Below are 17972 nucleotides of genomic sequence, written 5' to 3' on the forward strand. Positions count from 1 at the left end.
TTGACTTTTTGATATACTAAATGCATGCATACATTATAATATACTTTCTTTTAGGATAATAATAATCAAATAATATTTTTTTAAACAAGTAATAAAATTATTACTATTTTAATATCAGCCACCATTATTACTAATAAACTAACAAAAATCAATCCATTGGACACCACCACCAACCCCATTTTTAAATCTAAATGAGTTTTTTTCGCTAATAATTCACAAAGAGTCAATTTTCTTCGGAACCTTCGTTAAATTTAAAATTAAAAAAAAAAAAAAAACCTACCACACGTGTCGGTCATCCATGACCCAACACCAACGTCAGTCTCTCCGACCCAACTCACTCGCTCGGGAAAAGCCAAAGAAATTTCCTCATTGGACCCCACACCCTTTCTCTTCATTCCCACGCTTCCTCGCTCTCTCTCTTTCATATATAAACCTTTCTCTCTCACACAAATTCACACTCTCTAACACACATTACATTTACTAAACTCACAAACAAAAAAACCATGCTCTTCAGCTCCGATCCCAACCGTCCGATCTGGACTCTGATCGGAGTTCTTTTTATATGTCCGGAGGTTATGATCAAATGGGCCGCGGCCCAGTCCCAGGCCAGCCCAGACCCGTACCTGAACGCCAAGTTCAGCCCGTCAATGGCGATAATCGTGGTGGTGCTGATCGCCGCTCTCTTCTTCATGGGCTTCTTCTCGATCTACGTCCGCCACTGCTCTCAGGCGTCGTCCAGTTCGAACAGCGTCCGAATGAGAAAAAAAAAAAAAAACCTACCACACGTGTCGGTATCCATGACCCAACACCAACGTCAGTTCTCTCCGACCCAACTCACTCGCTCGGGAAAAGACAAAGAAATTTCCTAATTGGACCCCACACCCTTTCTCTTGATTCCCACGCTTCCTCGCTCTCTCTCTTTCATATATAAGCCTTCTCTCTCACACAGTTTCACACTCTCTCTCACACATTCCATTTACTAAACTCACAAACAAAAACAAAAACCATGCTCTTCAGCTCCGATCCCAACCGTCCGATCTGGACTCTGATCGGAGTTCTTTTTATATGTCCGGAGGTTATGATCAAATGGGCCGCGGCCCAGTCCCAGGCCAGCCCAGACCCGTACCTGAACGCCAAGTTCAGCCCGTCAATGGCGATAATCGTGGTGGTGCTGATCGCCGCTCTCTTCTTCATGGGCTTCTTCTCGATCTACGTCCGCCACTGCTCTCAGGCGTCGTCCAGTTCGAACAGCGTCCGAATGAGAGGCCTCTCCCGACGCGCCGCCGCGGCGCGTGGGCTCGACGCGGCGGTGATCGAGACGTTCCCGACCCTGGTCTACTCCGCCGTGAAGGGGCTCAAGATCGGGAAGGGCGCGTTGGAGTGCGCGGTGTGCCTGAACGAGTTCGAGGACGACGAGAGGCTGCGATTGATTCCGAAGTGCGACCACGTGTTCCACCCCGAGTGCATCGACGCGTGGCTGGCTTCGCACACCACTTGCCCGGTTTGTCGGGCTAATCTCGTTCCCGAACCGGGCGAGTCGGTTCGCCGGCTCGCCGATTTGGACCCGCCCGAGTTGGACCTCGAGGGGCAATACGACGACGGTTTGGAGCCTGCGCACAACAACAGAGAGGCAGAAGTTGAGGAAGGGGGAGAGGGAGAGAGAGGGAAAGAAAAGGATGAAATGTTGGAGGTTTTAAACGTGAGTCAAACTTTGAATAGGAACCGTACACGTGGCGGTGGATCTCGATCCAACCGTGTGCGGAAGTTGTTATTATTCCCGCGGTCCCACTCGACCGGACACTCCCTGGTCCAACCGGGCGAGAACACGGACCGGTTCACTCTACGGCTTCCGGTCGAAGTGAGGAAGCAAGTGATGAACCGGCAGTTGAACCGGGCCACGAGCTTGGTTTTGTTGCCGAGGGAAGGGAGTTCGAGGCAAGGGTATCGAAATGGCGGAGAGGGTAGTAGCCGAGGAAAGAGTTATAGGCGGCTCGAGAAATCGGACCCGATGGTTAAGTCGGACCGCTGGGTGTTTACCATGGCGCCACCATTCTTAGTGAGGGCATCATCATTGAGGTCACCAAGAGTGGCAACAAATAGTGGTGAGGGAACTTCGGCTCAACCAGTTAGACCAGTGGGGTTTGTTGTAAGTGACTCGGCTCGACCCCCGGTTTAAGGCCAATTTTGATTCTTCAACATAGATTTAGTATATTTTATTTTATTTATTGCTTTTTCTTTTATTTTTTGGGTATTTTTTTAATTTTATGTCATGACTTGGTCTCAATTTGTAAAATATATATATGTACTATATTTTTTTGTATGTAAGATGAACATAACAATCCTGACATTAAAAGTCAATTTGATCAAGATGCTAGGATTCTGTCTATGTCAAACTTTGATTTTCTAATACATTGGCAAAATTGTGTAATAAAAAAAATAAAAAAAAAAAAAGAAAAAGAGGAAAGATAGATAGATAAGGTAGATAGCTGTTTTGAGTTCTGCACTGGTTGGCGCTAAGCCTACCTAAGTTGTGGAAACAAATACAACTTGACTATACTTTTTTGGTTGCCAATGCTTTTTCTGGCCATGTTCATTTTTGTCAACAAGTTATAATAACTACCATTGAGGACAACTTATGCTTATGGTAGATGGGGGCCAGGTGGGCCCAAACATTTTGGACGCCTAAGGCGATCCCTTCAAATGAGGTCTTTATGTTATCATTTAAAAATGAAAAATGTTAGCAAGTGTATTTAAAGTACTAGTTAATAATCTATTTAAAATTTAAAAAAAGTTTTTATGAAAAATGAAAAAAAAAAAGTAACTAACTTTTTAACAATTTTTTTCATTTCTCATAAAAATAGTATTAAAACTTTCTAAAAATAGATTATTAACGAGTGCTCTTAGGGTACCTGTTAACCTGACCCTTTTAAACCTTTTAAAATATTCAACTAGCATTTTATATAATAATTTTTATATAAAAAAATTATTCTTTTTATTTTTTAATATGATTTTTTTTTTTGAGAAAATGATAAAGTTACAACAAATTTTACAACAAACTGATATTGTAACAGATATAATTACTGACATAAGACTTACAAAAATGTTAGAGATAATATAAAATTTATAATATGAGAATTACAAAGATATATCACCAATTACAAAAATTCATTCAAAAATGCATTTAATAGTTTGTTAAAGTCTAGCTATCATATTTATTGTCATATCAAATTTTAAAGTTATGTAAACCACTTCACACTTTTAGCGCAATGATCACTTTACAAGTATAAATACTTGTGGGGTGTGAGGGATAAAAATCGAGGTAAGATCTATTTATTTAAATTAATCTTATTTCTATCTTTAGCATTACTTAATTTTTTTTTTTTTTTAATGTCTTCTAAAAGTATTTATTAAAAAAAAAAAAACGAAATATTTTCCCCAAATTTGGGGCGTCCCTAGTAGGGGGCCCTAGGCAATGGCCTAACCTAGGCCTAGGGCCGGCCCTGGATGGGGCTGTCGACAAAAATGTTGTTATAACTTGCTCTACTCATCCTGAGAAAAAAACAAAAAAAACATGTTGGAGTTCAATGTTGTTCATCTATAATAATAATAATTGAGGGAAGAGAAATTGCAGTTGTCTCTTTTCTTTTGACTAGTTCCTTAATTAAATGATGTGATTTTGAGTTTTTTGTTTGGCAGCTTATGGAAATTGCCAAATACCAATTGGTTACGGCAACATTAATGAATCTCCTACACGAATCATTTATGTAACTCTTGGTTTTTGTGAAAATTCCCCTAATCTCGTTGCACTTTTTTTACTTCTTAATTCGTTTCATTGATTCTTTTTAATTAGGTGAACTCCTTAAGACTTGTTAATGGAATTTAGTTTAGACCGATAAGGACGTTGTTCTCATGCTATGGTGTTGCTTCAATGATGAGTCAATTGCTCTAATTGACCGCAAAGACAACCATATGGGAATGCAATTTGTAAACGCCAAAAATGATTTTCATGTCGTTGCACCCTTTTGTTACTCAAACTAATGTGTAAGGTCCAATGGTTCTCTCTCTTGGTCTTCAACTTGGAACTAGAGTTATAAGTCGTAACTAACGCTACCCAACTTATAAGTTGGGAAGTACATATACGATACATCTGGCTTTTAAGTTTGAAGTTTGAACAGCTATAATTCCTCTTGCCTTTACAGTTTCTTTTCTCTTTAGCACTGGCTTGCACTAATGGCAATAAATCCCAGCCGCTTTCTTTGACTTCGGTGAAAAAGCAAGAATACAATATAAGTGCTATCTCCAACTCCAAAGCAAGGCTAGATCTTGAATTCTTTAGTCCTTGTCCGGTTGTTCATCAATTGCAAGTTTGCAACAAATTATTCTGTCAAATGGATGAAAGTTGAAACACACGACTTTGCGTGCCGTGTTTAAAATATTAGTTCGTTCGGTTAATGAGTGCTTTTAAGATTTTTTTTTTTAAAGTGAATTATTTTATAAAAGTTTTGATATAATTTTTATGAAAAATTAAAAAAAAAGTTGTCAAAAAATTAATTTTTTTTAATAAAAATTTTTTAAAAATAATTTATTAACAAACCTTCAGGACATTCGATTAACTTTTTTTTTTTTCTCTTAAAATATTTTAAGCTCAAAGTGTCAATGATAGGTAGGTTGATGTTGATCACCGCCATATGTAAGGTGTGTTCCAACTGTCCAAGGCTATTGGAGATGATGATTATGGTCCCAGGTCTTGGCTGTTATCAAATTTTAATGGGCGTAGCAGTATCTGAGTAGGTTGTAACTATCAACCCTCTATAATTCATTGTCTTTTGTTGCAATCCTACCCTAAAATAAAGAGACTTCTCACATCACATGTTATGTTGTGTCCATTGCAAACTCCACTTTCTTTGGATACATAAATTATTGTGTGCGTTTGTTATACATTAGCATTTTAGGCTGCATTGGCTACATAACTTACAATCCTATACTCTTAATTTTTTTTTAAAAAAATAATAATAAAAAATAAAAAATAAAAACATCACATCCAGTGTACAAAACACAAAACTCTCATTTTTATAGTCTCAGAAAGGTTGTATCCAGTTACAGTATACAATACTACAATCCTACACGATACCACTTGGGTGCAACACGCGTTTGTAAACATTGGCAGCTGTGACTTGGCCTATATTTGGACTCTTTACAAAAATCTCTCTAATTTTTTTTTTTCATTTATTTTGTTGTTATGTAATTGTTTTTACATCTTAAGAGCCAGCAAACAAAATATTTTAATGTGAACAGAGTAAAAACAATTAGTTTCCTGCATTGGAAGGGGCCAACAAACAAGTTGTTATAGTTAATTTTTTATGAAGATTCATGTCAAATTCATGGAAAGGGCCAATGCCGGTCAATTTTGACTGTTTTCCTAATGATATAATAAGGTTTGTGTTTTTGGATAACATTTCATTTTCAGTGCTAATTGTTTGACATTTCTTGAAATCAACCTATTGCTTAGTAATTTCCTCATGAGGAAAGGAGTTGCACAATGAAAGAAAAATGGTTCATTATTATTTGGGGGTGTTTTTGAGTTTAATAGTGAAATTAAATAGCTTGGTCAGTTGCATTGCATGTGAACTTTGCGAGTGTTCATGGAATCTAATACCATCTCTTTTTATTCCATCAACTTCAATGTTCCACGGTTCCACCACTGAAATATATGTTAAATTAATTCATGGCCATTCTTTCAGACACTCACCATAGTCTATGGATACTTAACTTTGTGTGTTAGGTTCTATGAAGGCTGCTTAGTCTATTTTTTTTTTTTTTTCCCCTTTTTATAGTAAAAGGGAGTTTTGGGCATGGACTTGTTAACCCATGCCACGTGATTTAATAGGTAATACCACATGTACCATCGAGGTTTTGATGTGGTTATCATCGCACATTTATTAAAGCGTCATTACTCCAACCACTCAACTCTTACTAACTATCATGTAAAGCGAGAATTCATGGTGTTACGCTAGTCAAACTTTTCAAGCCTATATATACCTAGACTCACCCCAAGTGGCTCATAAAAAATGCTAATACTGCACTTACATACTCATTCAATGTCATTATGGTTGAGATGGCTGCTAAAGTAGTCTGCGACTTGCAATGCTACATGCTCGTGATCTCAGATTCTCAGCATCATAGATAAAGTCTGCCAAAAAAACAAATAAAGTCACTCCTCCTTTTACTTCATGTTCCCCCAACACTTCTCACATGTTCTAAATTCTCGAAATTGTTTATCTTATCTGAAAAAAATTGATTGAGATGTCTAAGATTAATCACTTTTTGGTTAAGTTCGTACAAGCAACACAGAAATGCATTTCACTATGATGTTTCAGATGTTTAATGTGTTTTTTTTAAAACAAAATATGACATTTAATTTCCCCTACAAAAAGGTAAGTGAGAATTACAATTTAATCTTTGCTGTTGATGAGGGGAAAATAAGGAAATTCAAAAAAAAAAAAAATTTTAATCACCATAATTGAAAAATAAATTGATTGTGACTGGGACATTAAAGCCAACCTAAACCAAAACATGACCTACCTAAAGGTAATAGCATGCAAACCGAACTTCTACTCTGTTCTGGAAGAACTTTTGGCCAGGGGCCAGGGGGGAGGGGGGGGGGGGGGTATTGTAAAGCTAGGATTCAAGGCCCAAATAGGCTTGGAGGTCCTGTGCCGTATATTAGTAATAAACTATTAATAAACGTAGTATAAGGTTATTTGTCCCTCCGGACAAAAACAACTTTTTGGTTTTTACTATATATTTATAGCTAACTTGTCAACAAGAAGACAATTTTACATTCACAAAGCACTAAAGCTACGCTTTTATTAAATAATGGGTCTCACCTACTAGTACTTTGGTTTTGCACACAACTTTCGCTAAATAGGACTGGGGAAAAAATATCGTGATACCAAATTGTAGCACCTCACTAGTCCGCCTCTTATTTACATTTTTTTTCTCTTGTAATCAACCATTTTCAGTCTCAACCTGAGTTTTTGTTAATCTAAAAGGGGGAAAAAAAGTTTTTGCTATAAACTCAAATGTCTACATAACATTTTAAAATATTTATGGCATTGAAGAACATATACAATTTCATAGTAATATGTTCAGGTCAAATTCTAAACGAGCTCGTATCGAAGTAGATTTTGCAATTGAGTAAATTTAATTAGAAATGAAAAAAATGAATTAAAGTAAAATTTTATATTAGATTATGTATGATAATGACTTTGACATATAGTCGTTTATTTATTTTGTTATTAGTATAGATTAATATTTCTTAAATTAATTTTACTTTCAATCTTGCCCCTCCTAACTTAAAATCCTAGCTCTGCCACTACTTTTGGCGTAGGCCTATTCTTAATTTTGACACATCCAAAACCTTAATCTGGTCCAAGGTGAGGCCTGGCAATAAAACTCTTCATTATTGAAATATAAATGCTTAGAAGGTTTTTTTTTTTTTTTTTAATATTAAAAAAAAAAAGATCAAGTTGTTATTCAAAAATTATCATTTTCAACAATTGAATGGAAAAAAGAATAGAAAAAAGATGGACATTCTTCCAACAAAATTAACACCTCTTCATCCTCTTTAGCAGCTCAGCTAAATGAGCAACACGTTAAAACTTTAAAGAGTGAAAAGACTCATTTTGGTGTAATGAAAAGAAAAAGATTGAGAGGTTGGCAAATAAATATTTCTGTAACACGTTAAAACTTTATGTCACCAAAAATGTTATGTGAGTCTATATTTGCAACATAAGAAATTATTTATTTTTGATAACCTAATGAGTATGATATGATTTGAAGGTTGAAACTATATTGTCTACTTCATAATAATAATTCTTTTTTATTAGGTTAAAACACCAACTAATTTTTGGTGTAAATAGAATTTGAACCTATGTATTTCTACTGTAACAATAATGTTTTGTGGAAAGATGTAGTAAAAATAAAATTAAAAAAAAAAAAAAAACTTTATAAAAAGACATTTATTAAGTCAAACACTTTCAACTTGAAAAGTTTAGAATAGGAGCATGCATCTAAATCACCAAGCCAACGAAACTAACCCAATTCAACCCANTGTGCTTGACTTTCTCAAAAATCTCTATATATTAGTTGTGCGTACCAAAAATGAGATTGGTGGGCTGGCTCTCACTTGGGCTTACAATCTATTTGTAATATGGGATTTGGATTTCCTACTTTGAGCAGTCCATAACACAGAGACCCAACAAAGCAATCTCTCCTTATGAAGTCTACTACTCTAACTCCCACTCTTCTGTTGTTCTCTTGCTCCCTCTTAAAAATAAAATTAAAAAAAAAAAAAAACTTTATAAAAAGACATTTATTAAGTCAAACACTTTCAACTTGAAAAGTTTAGAATAGGAGCATGCATCTAAATCACCAAGCCAACGAAACTAACCCAATTCAACCCAAATTGACACCTTGGCTTGGTTTTTGTGGGTTGGTGAGTCAAGTTGGGTTGCAATTTTATTTTGAGCCTCAAGTTGGTCGGGTTTAGGTTGATAATTTTTTTAACTCATCTAACTTAACCTGACCCAATATATGCATATAAGTTTATTTATAACTCTTGTTTTCATATTTTAGTTTGATTCATTCTAGTATTTTGAGAAATAGTCTTCATAAATTCAAAATTTTGCAATATAAATATTTAGGTATATTATGAATTGTAATAATATATTATTAAGAAAAGCTTAAATAGTCGATGAAAGTCTAAATTTCTTTACAAGAGATGAAAAAATGCAACACAATACACCGATCCAATCCAGCCCAACCCAAGTTTGGTTGGATTGAGAATTTCTAAACCCAACCTTAGCAGGTTACGTTGAAAAAACCCTGTGACTCGACCCAACCCAATTTCAGAAAGTGCTGCAACAGATGAAGTGGGTACTATACAATCCAAACGTAATGGGTTGGATTTCTGTGAGAATTGAAATCATCCCCATCGAAAGGCTCAGCCCAAGTCTGACAAACACTACCACTCGTTGTGTCTCTCTGCAACAGTCTGAGAAACAGAAAAAAAAAAATGGAGAATGAGGAAGAGGATTATCAACAAAACTCACAGCAAAACCAGCACAAGAGGAACAAGAGCTCCTCTTCCTCAACAGTGATAAAGATACCATCTTATCAGGAAGTTATTGAGAGCTCACAGTCAAGGTCAACCCCACCTTCTCTCTTCAACCCTTCCAAGTCCTTCTCTCAAGCCTTCTCTTTCATCAAATCCTCTGAGTTCTACACCCCACCACCACAACCACCACCCTCCAATACCACTTCCTCTTCACAGTCCTCACAGGCCTTGGATGGCACTGTTTCCAGGTACCCATTTGGCCCTTTTCAATTCTAATTCATTGGTGGTGTTGTTTCTGTTTAATTTTTGGTTCAAAGTTGGGTTTTTTAGGAGGTTTTCTAGTGGTATAGTTTATTCTTGAGTTACCCATTTGCCTGTTTTATTCAAAACTGTTACTTTTTTGTTTGTCTATAAGAGTACTTTGTTGTTATTTGTTTGGGGAAATTGGGTTATTGTTTTTTCTGGAGGAAGTTTGATTTCTGGGAGATTTCTATGGTTCTAGAATTTAAAATTGAGGTACCCATTTGGGTTATATTGGAGGAAAGTTAGTTTCTGGGAAAATGTTGGGTTATTGTTTGGTTTGGTGGAAAGTGACTATGGGGAGGTTTTGTGATCGTTTTCTTGGTTTTGGTGGATTTGGGAATGGAGGGGAAGGAAATCTGGGGGCTTGAGGATTCTATTGGGGTAAAACTTAGTTACTGTTCCTTAGCTTCAATATGTTAGGTTCTCCAATTAATTTAAACGCAGCTGTATTGAATTTAATTGTCATTGGAAAAAATAACAATGTTTGTGCTTTATTGGTCAATGCAACCATGCATTTGAATTTAATCAGGGAACCTAATGTACAGCTCAACACCTAAGGAATTGTAACTAAGTTTCGCGACAAAACTTTTGCCTATTCTCTTGGCTTTTGTTTGTAAGAGAGGAAAGTTTGAGTAAACTATGCAATATGCAATTTGGTCAATGTGTTTGTGGTGAAAAGAGCTTTTTTTTTTTTTTTTTTTTTTTTTTTTTTTTTTTTTTTTTTTTTTTTTTTTTTTTTTTTTTTTAACACAGGTACCAAATAGTTGAGTAAATTATGAATGGTCTTTTGTGCCAGGTCTCACAAATAGTGACTCTATTCATTCTTTTATAGATTTCATTTATATGTAGATACTTCTCCATTTGTAATTCTTTAGGCTACTTCATGACTATTTTCACAAGGTAGTTTTGTTTCAATAAAATTATTTTTACCTGTAAAAAAAAAAAAAGGTTTAAGGACCAAAAAAAGAAAAGAAATTTTATTTCGTTGGGTGCGTTATTCTCAGGGAGCAAAGGTAGAATTAGGGTTTGGTCTTGACTCTCGAGGAATGTTAGGTTCTGTTTATAATGTTTTAGTTGATTTATACCTGAGGAAACAAAGAACTTTAGATGATGAAGCTAAGACAGCCGTGTAGCATTGAATCTTTTAGGTGCCTTCTTGTTGGCATCAGCAGGTTAAATTTTTTAATTCTGACAATCAATAAGAACCTAAAACTAGAACACTCATAAGTTTTTTATTTTTATTTTTTTCTCTATTTGTTGTTGTTCTCAGTTTCAAAGTGGTTGATCTCGGGGTGAGGAAGTTTGTTTCTATGCTTTTGTTTGATTTTTGGATGTGTTCTGTGGTTTCTTGTTTCTTTGGGGCTTGAAATTGAGATGTTATATGTGGTCTGTCGTTTGTTTTAGACAAATTGGTCAATCTCATCCACCATCTTCTACGTCACCGGCTTCTGCTGCTGCTCCTGCTACTTCATCACCGTTGTCAACTTCACTTGCCACACAGAGTCGCAATGCAATTCTTGTGAGCCACAGACAGGTAAGGCTATTTGGGGCATTCTTTGTTTTTAAGCATTTGATATGCATTATAGCTGCCGGGCCTGTTGTAGATGATGTTGTCACTGCATCAACTGTTCATTAACTTGAACTTCAGGCATTTGTTGGTAATAGTAGATGTATTGTAAGGTTCCTGTTGGAAGTGATGGATTTGTTCACAAGACAATACAATAATACATGCACCTTTATAATTACTTTCCCAGATTTTTTGGATGCCACATCTCATTTGTTGATATAATATTGATCTCAGCATTTGTTCCTTATTATGATAAAAGTATGTGTTAATAGTGAAGAAGATTTGGTATGACTGTATTGATCAATATTAGTTAGTATAAATTATAAGGGTAAAACTAGGTACAGTTCCACAGGTGCAATATAATAAGTTCTCCAATTAAATTCAAACAAATAGCTGCATTGTATTTAATTGTCCTTGAAAAATGACACTTTTTGTGTTTCATTGGTCAATGCAACCATATGTTTGAATTTAATGGGGAAACCTAATGTATTTCCCCTACGGAATTGTTCATAAATTTTGCCCAAACTATGAAGTATAGCTCATATCACTCTGCTACATAGTTACTCATTTAGGAAAAAACTATTCTCTTATTTTTTACATATAAAAGTAGATTTTCCCTAAACTGGGTTGGAGAAAATAACTTCTATCAGCAACTGGATCTTGAAGTTCTATTCTATTTTCGTACCCTCAGCATAATAAGGGTAGAAAAACGGTTGGAAAATCAATTAACCAAGGGTGGAATGAAAATTGGTGGTCAAAGCTGTTTAACCTTTTGTAGTTGCATAAGTTATGTCATAGTTCAGTAGGAAGTGGGACAAACTTAGAAGGAGAGGGAAAGGCAGCAGTGATACTATCGTACATTAAACAATTTGGAATATTTGTGATGTAATTACTGTGATACCTTAGATTCATTGAATATTGAATTGAATTAGTTGAGTGTGTTGTGAGGGTATGTGTTGAGTCCCAAGTTGGGTATATACTAGCTCAATCTGGGCTTTAACTACAAGGAACCTCAATTGTGACTAAACTAGTGGGCAGCACTTTTCCTTAGTTCGTTACATTTATTCTCTTCAATACTGTGAAATCTATCTTATTTTCCTTAAAAGCTTGAGGGTAAGTGTTGGAATATATAAATTTTTATAACATCTTCTTACTGAACTTTTTGGTCCAAAAAAATGTTTGTTCTCAGCAGAACTGCTTAGTACCAATTACAGAGTTGTCTGTTATTTTTACTTAGCCTGAATGTGAAAGTCCTCTATCCTTTTTCAGAAGGGAAACCCCTTGCTCAAACATATCAGGAATGTGAGGTGGGCTTTTGCAGATATTGTTTGTGACTACTTACTTGGTCAAAGTTCATGTGCTCTCTATCTGAGGTTTGAACACTTGCACTGATATATATGATTTTCTATGTTTGTAAGGCGATAACTTGGTGCTTTATTGAGGGACTTCTTCTGTTAGAACCTTAGTTCACAAAAATATTCGGCATGGCTTTGATATATAGAGTGGCCTAGCTTGTCATTTCTATTTAATCATTTTATTATATGAATTTTAAAAATCCATCCTTTTGCATCAATGTGTATTAAGTTTACCAATTGATGCAGTCTTCGGTATCATCTGCTGCACCCAGACTACCTATATTACCGAATCAGAGAACTGCAAAAGAATTTCAAGCTTCGTGTTGTTCTATGTCATGTCGACGTGGTAAGTCACCCTGCTTTCTTGTCTGTAATATAATTTTTTCTTATCCAAGTTTTTTAATGATTCATGTGGACATATAAATTAGAAGTTTTGTTGTTAATATAAATGGATGAGTTTACATTTTTCCTTTCCATTGGTTTCAGGAAGATGTAGCTAAGCCTTTACTTGAAGTTACTAAAACAGCTCTGCTTCATGACTGTACCCTATTATGTGCTTGGAGGTAATTTCCTCTTTAAATACAGATGACAACCATATGTAATATGCTAAAGACATCTATTCAAGTGTATTGGAGCCTGGTTCTGTTCTTATTACCAGTAACAAAATCATCTTTTTCAGATTTTCTATGGCTCTAACCTAAGTATGATTCCTTGACTACCTATCCTTTTGGCTACTTTCTGTTATAGCTTGGAGGAATGTGGTCGCTACTTGGAGACTATAAAAGTATATGAAAACAAGCCTGCAGACATTATTCAAGGCCAAATGGATACAGACTATCTATCACGGGTATTATATTTTGGTTCTCATTGGTTTAGAATCAATTTATTTTTTTAATATTAATTTGCTTAAATTTGAAATATCTAGGGTGCATTTTTTTTAAAGTTAACTCATAGTGTAGCACTATGAGTTAATTGAACTGAACCTATTTCTTTTTAAATGTAGCTAACTCATGCTCTTACAACGGTTCGACATGTTAACAAGACTGATGTAGTCACCCTTGGTACTACATTTGGGGTATGACGCTGCTTTGCACCTGGATCTTTCCATTAGGAGTTTCTTTCTTTCTTCTTCTTCTTATTTTTTTGGTTACTATTTTTGGTGTAAATATTGATATGCTGATTGTCATGTTAATGCAGTCCCTTTCTCATATCATGGATGCATCAATGGAAGATCTAGCTCGATGCCCAGGAATAGGAGAGCGCAAGGTACTTTTCCATTGTTTAAAATGAGTCAAGTCATACTATAATAGGTTCTTGTTTCTTGTGTGATGTTATTCAGTTGATTGCATATATAAGCTAGAGGCATTTCTTAAATTTTGAATACCTTTAAGTAAAGGAATTGATGGTGTGAAACAAAAGGAATCTACTCTGATCATCAGGTAAAACGCTTGTATGACACTTTTCATGAGCCATTCAAGCGTGTTGTTGCCAGCCGCCCTGCTGTTCCTGAAACTCCTGTCCAGAACAATACTGAACCTGTCTCAGGAATTGAAGAGAAAGGAAAGGAGAAGGCCACAGAAGATGCAAGCAACAAGAAGAATGAGCCTGAATTGACAGTTAAATCTGCCCTGTCTGCTGCTTTTGCCAAGTATGCTGATAAAGTTGGTCAAAAGAATGCAAAGATGGCAGGGGAGAAGAAAGGAGAAACAAGGGCTAGTGTTGAATCAGAAGCTGAAAAATAAGAACTCCTTGTGAAGTTGCTCCAAGTGGATATACCTTTCCAGATCTCAAGGTAACCACAAGCAGGAGGGCTGGGTAGAGGGGAGCTAATTGATATTTTCCCTTATTATGGCACACTGGGAAGAAAACTGATTGTGACAGAGCTGCAATTGCATTAGTGAGGCACACTTACTCTAATGCTCTCCTATATGAGGCAGTACAAAAGATCGGAATCACCAAATTTTGTTCAACTGGTGGTCAACACAAGATATAAAATCTGAAAGTCATTATGTATTGGTATGTATATAGACACGCACCTTGAAGCAAATTTCTGTCGTGCTAACTATCATCTTCTGCAATGAAGATGGGCAGTCAATTCAAAGGTTGCCAAAAAAGAAAGAGCACTATAATGCCCTTGAGTGGCTCATAAGAAATTTGTTATATTGAATTCTATTTGTATGATGAACTATGTGGTATGATTTATAGAAGCTTGACAGACTCCCAGAAATAATGTTTCATTCTTGATGAACTTGTAAAGTAGGTTCGCTACATTGCTTCAGAATCTGATGTACATTGAACTAGATTGGAGTTATATCACTATGCCTGCAGTCTTTATCTTATTATTGGGCATGCAAGTGTGGAGTTTGACGCCTCACAGCATAAAATGCCAATGTGGGATTCCTTTTATTGATGCTTGCAGGGTTACCTTGTTTGCATTATTCTCGATGCATGCAGTGTTAGTATGTTAAAATTGGTTAACAGGTCTGGGAAAAACTGAGGATCCCATCAAAGTCATGATGATTGTAAGTTGATATAACTAGATGGTGGGAGATGATGAAATTTTGCAGGAGACAAATCCCAGTCAGGAAGTGGCCCCGATATTAAGAATAAGAGAATATAGATAAGGAATAGAAGGAAGCTGTTATCAGATATTACAGTCTGAAACTGGCCAAGGCATTTTAGTCTATTTATGCATAGTGAGATCAATGATGAGGACTGTGAAGCACATGAGACATGCAGTGATAGAAATTTTATCATCAAGCTTTTGTTAAAAAGTTTCCAATAAAAGGAAACAGATTTATTAGAGAATCTAAAAGTTTGGTGCCTGCTTGGGAAGAAATTGAGTTCAGAATAAAGTGAGATGGATGGTTTTAGATGGAACAGAGATTAGAATTCCTTAATCGGTAGCTCCAACTACTTAGGGTTGGTTGGTTGCATAATTTTAATTATTGTCTCGATTTTTTGTGCTTCGAACATAGGTGTGCCGTGTGTGTAAAAATGGATGTGCATCTATCTACCCTTTCAATGCGCAAAGACACCTGGGACAAGCCAAATCCCTCTTTATCAACTTATACCAATGGAGTTTATGCTTTCTTAGTCCATGTCCATCAATGCCATACTGAATTAGTGTTAATGGGGTAAATATTGAGAACCTTAGTAATTAGAAGTGAGGAAAAATAATGGAGAAATAAATAAACAAACAAAAGTTTATACTAGTTAATTTGAGCCAGTCACATCTATACCATTCTAAGTTTCTAACGGTCCCAAGCAATAGTGATGCATAATTTCAAGGACTTCGCCTGTTACAGAAACTATCTCATGTTTGTGATGCATAATTCTTAGGTTTAAAATAGTAATAGTGACAGTGAAAATTAAGCAATAGGTATAAATTAAGGTTTCAAATGTTGAAAATATTTCAGACTGAAATTTTTAAATATCTTTACTTGAAATTTTTGCCCAATTCTTGTACAATACATTATCTCGACTTCTTTTTACTAGTTCAATATTTCAAGCAGCTGAAAGATTTTTGAATAAATGGGATATGTTCACCTGAAAGTACAAGTTCAATATATGTGCAATGTAACTTTTGCATGTCACTACAGCACTACACCTTAGCTTGCCTTGAATCATCAAGTGCATGTAAATCTAGACCATCTAGCATTTGGCACTCTTTTAACCCCAAAGGTTAATAGGTGGCACATTTGTGGAGATTATCAATATCATTTATGTTATCTTTATCTTTATTTGGGTTTATTGTTAGCATTTGATTAGTATTTGAGATTGTTTAGGAATCGTATTAAGAGAGTTTATCTTTATCATTGTGATTCTTGGAATTTGTATATAAAACCCTAGTTGGTTTATTTTGGATTCAGATGATTATTAATACTAGTTGGAAACCTGTGCAATACATGACAAATTTTTGCCTAAAAGTATGTTGGTTTCAAACTTTGCATAAAAAGTATAATCAAATTATATTAGTTTCAAATTGAAACAATAAATAGGACATTAAGACTTCTAAAAAAAATTGGTGTACATCTAACTAAAACTTTCTATAGTCCTCTCTAGTTTCTACCATATAGGATACCAAAAATATTTTTGCATCATAGATTATATGCTAAATATTTGTGGCTAGGATCCTATAAATTGTTTAGATTTTCTGAATGGACAAATGCTATCAGAATCTAGGACCGTAGTATCTTAATTGTTTGTCAATATCTGAACTTATGCTCATCTTTATGCTTATAATGGACATACCACTTTCAGGCATTTGTGTAAAAAAAAAAATGCAATTTGAATGCATCACAAACAATTTGGTCCAATTTGCTATGACTTTCTTAATCGGCTATAGGAGCATATCAAAAGTTATATTAACAAATTGGTCTTCATACCTAGTACCATAGCATCACAGACAACTCAAAATTTTATACGAATTGAATGCAATATGACTATTGGTGCCTAACTGCCTATGCCATATTGCATACCATTTGACAATTTTTGTTACACATCAAGAGAAGCACTCGTTATCTTAAAAGACAATCCTTCCAATGTGTAGTCCAATGGTAAGACTGAATATTGTCGAAGGCAGTTTTTTTGCATGTAGCCACGTGTCTTCTGATGGAAGTGTGACTTTGCTAAGCCCGGATTTGTTTTGGGGAGTTCAACCTGGAACTCGACATTAGGCTGCATAGACCAATGGCTTTCGGTGTATTTTTAAACCTACAAAACTGATAATGCCCAAAATCTTAGAATCATGATAATGGTTGAAATAAATAAACAATACGCATAGCAAGATGGCTTTAATTAAATGGTGAGTTGATACGTTATTATTATGTATATTAAGCGATGTCCAATATTAGAAAATAATTAATTAGGTATCAAATGTCCAATAATGGGATGAGTCTAATAGTCTGTATCCAGCTGCGGTTTATGGTTCATGTTCAACGTAATAAAGTATGTCCAGTAATGGTTTATGTCTAAATAATATATGTTCAATGGTAGTTCATTTTCAAAAAATATGTGTCCAGTGGTGGTTCATGTCCAAATAATATATATGCAACGATGGTAGATCGATTTATTAATATGTATGTTCATTAATGAAGTATTAGTGAGATCATGTTTATTAAATAGTGAGATAATATTAAAGTAACTTGCATCCAGAGGTACAATAATAATGGGTTAACACATACTTAATAATATAATTTCAAAGATGGAGAAAATATTGACTTATCTCTTATGTTTCTGACTCCAACGTTATAGCATCACTTTCTTCCTTATATGATTTGTAGCTTCGGCCGTATAGCATTAGTAAGCTGATAACATTCCAGCAGTATAATGACATTAGTCAAGTGGTATAATGATAATGAATAAAATATACTTAATAATATAAATTTGAAAATAAAAATATAATGACTTATCTTCTTAGTTTGTAGCTCCAGCTATATAACATCAGTGGACTTAACATTTCAACGGCATGAGAAAATTGGTCCAGCAGTATAATATGATATTATGAATCCTTTCATGGTGACTTCATAATCAAAGGGTATGTCTTCAATGAGAATGACTTTAATATGAAGTATTTGTGCCTTTTAAGAGAAAAACCTTAGTGAGCGTTTGGTTTGCACGTCTTTCC

The 17972-nt window shown here is 35.1% G+C and overlaps 2 protein-coding genes across 3 annotated transcripts; both read left to right on the top strand.

The window, feature by feature from the left end:
• Window positions 1-945: 945 nt before the first annotated feature.
• On the top strand, window positions 946-2367 carry LOC112010392 (E3 ubiquitin-protein ligase ATL6). The gene has a single exon (XM_024042734.2). The coding sequence runs from the start codon at window positions 1007-1009 to the stop codon at window positions 2174-2176; it is 1170 nt and encodes a 389-aa protein (XP_023898502.2). The 5' UTR covers window positions 946-1006; the 3' UTR covers window positions 2177-2367.
• A 6656-nt stretch (window positions 2368-9023) lies between these two features.
• Window positions 9024-14685, top strand: LOC112010386 (DNA excision repair protein ERCC-1). 2 transcript variants are annotated; one of them, XM_024042728.2, is made up of 9 exons: window positions 9024-9366; window positions 10826-10955; window positions 12258-12361; window positions 12590-12689; window positions 12830-12906; window positions 13091-13190; window positions 13347-13418; window positions 13541-13609; window positions 13783-14685. In XM_024042728.2, exons 1-9 carry the CDS (start codon window positions 9077-9079, stop codon window positions 14083-14085), a joined length of 1245 nt encoding a protein of 414 aa, XP_023898496.2. In that variant the 5' UTR covers window positions 9024-9076; the 3' UTR covers window positions 14086-14685. The 2 variants fall into 2 exon arrangements, with proteins under 2 accessions (XP_023898496.2, XP_023898497.2); XM_024042729.2 differs by having other exon boundaries at window positions 13763-13855.
• The last annotated feature ends 3287 nt before the right edge of the window (window positions 14686-17972 follow it).

This window comes from Quercus suber, unplaced genomic scaffold (assembly GCF_002906115.3).
Source record: "Quercus suber isolate HL8 unplaced genomic scaffold, Cork oak 2.0 scaffold_1039, whole genome shotgun sequence".
In the NCBI taxonomy this organism is placed as follows: Eukaryota; Viridiplantae; Streptophyta; class Magnoliopsida; order Fagales; family Fagaceae; genus Quercus; species Quercus suber.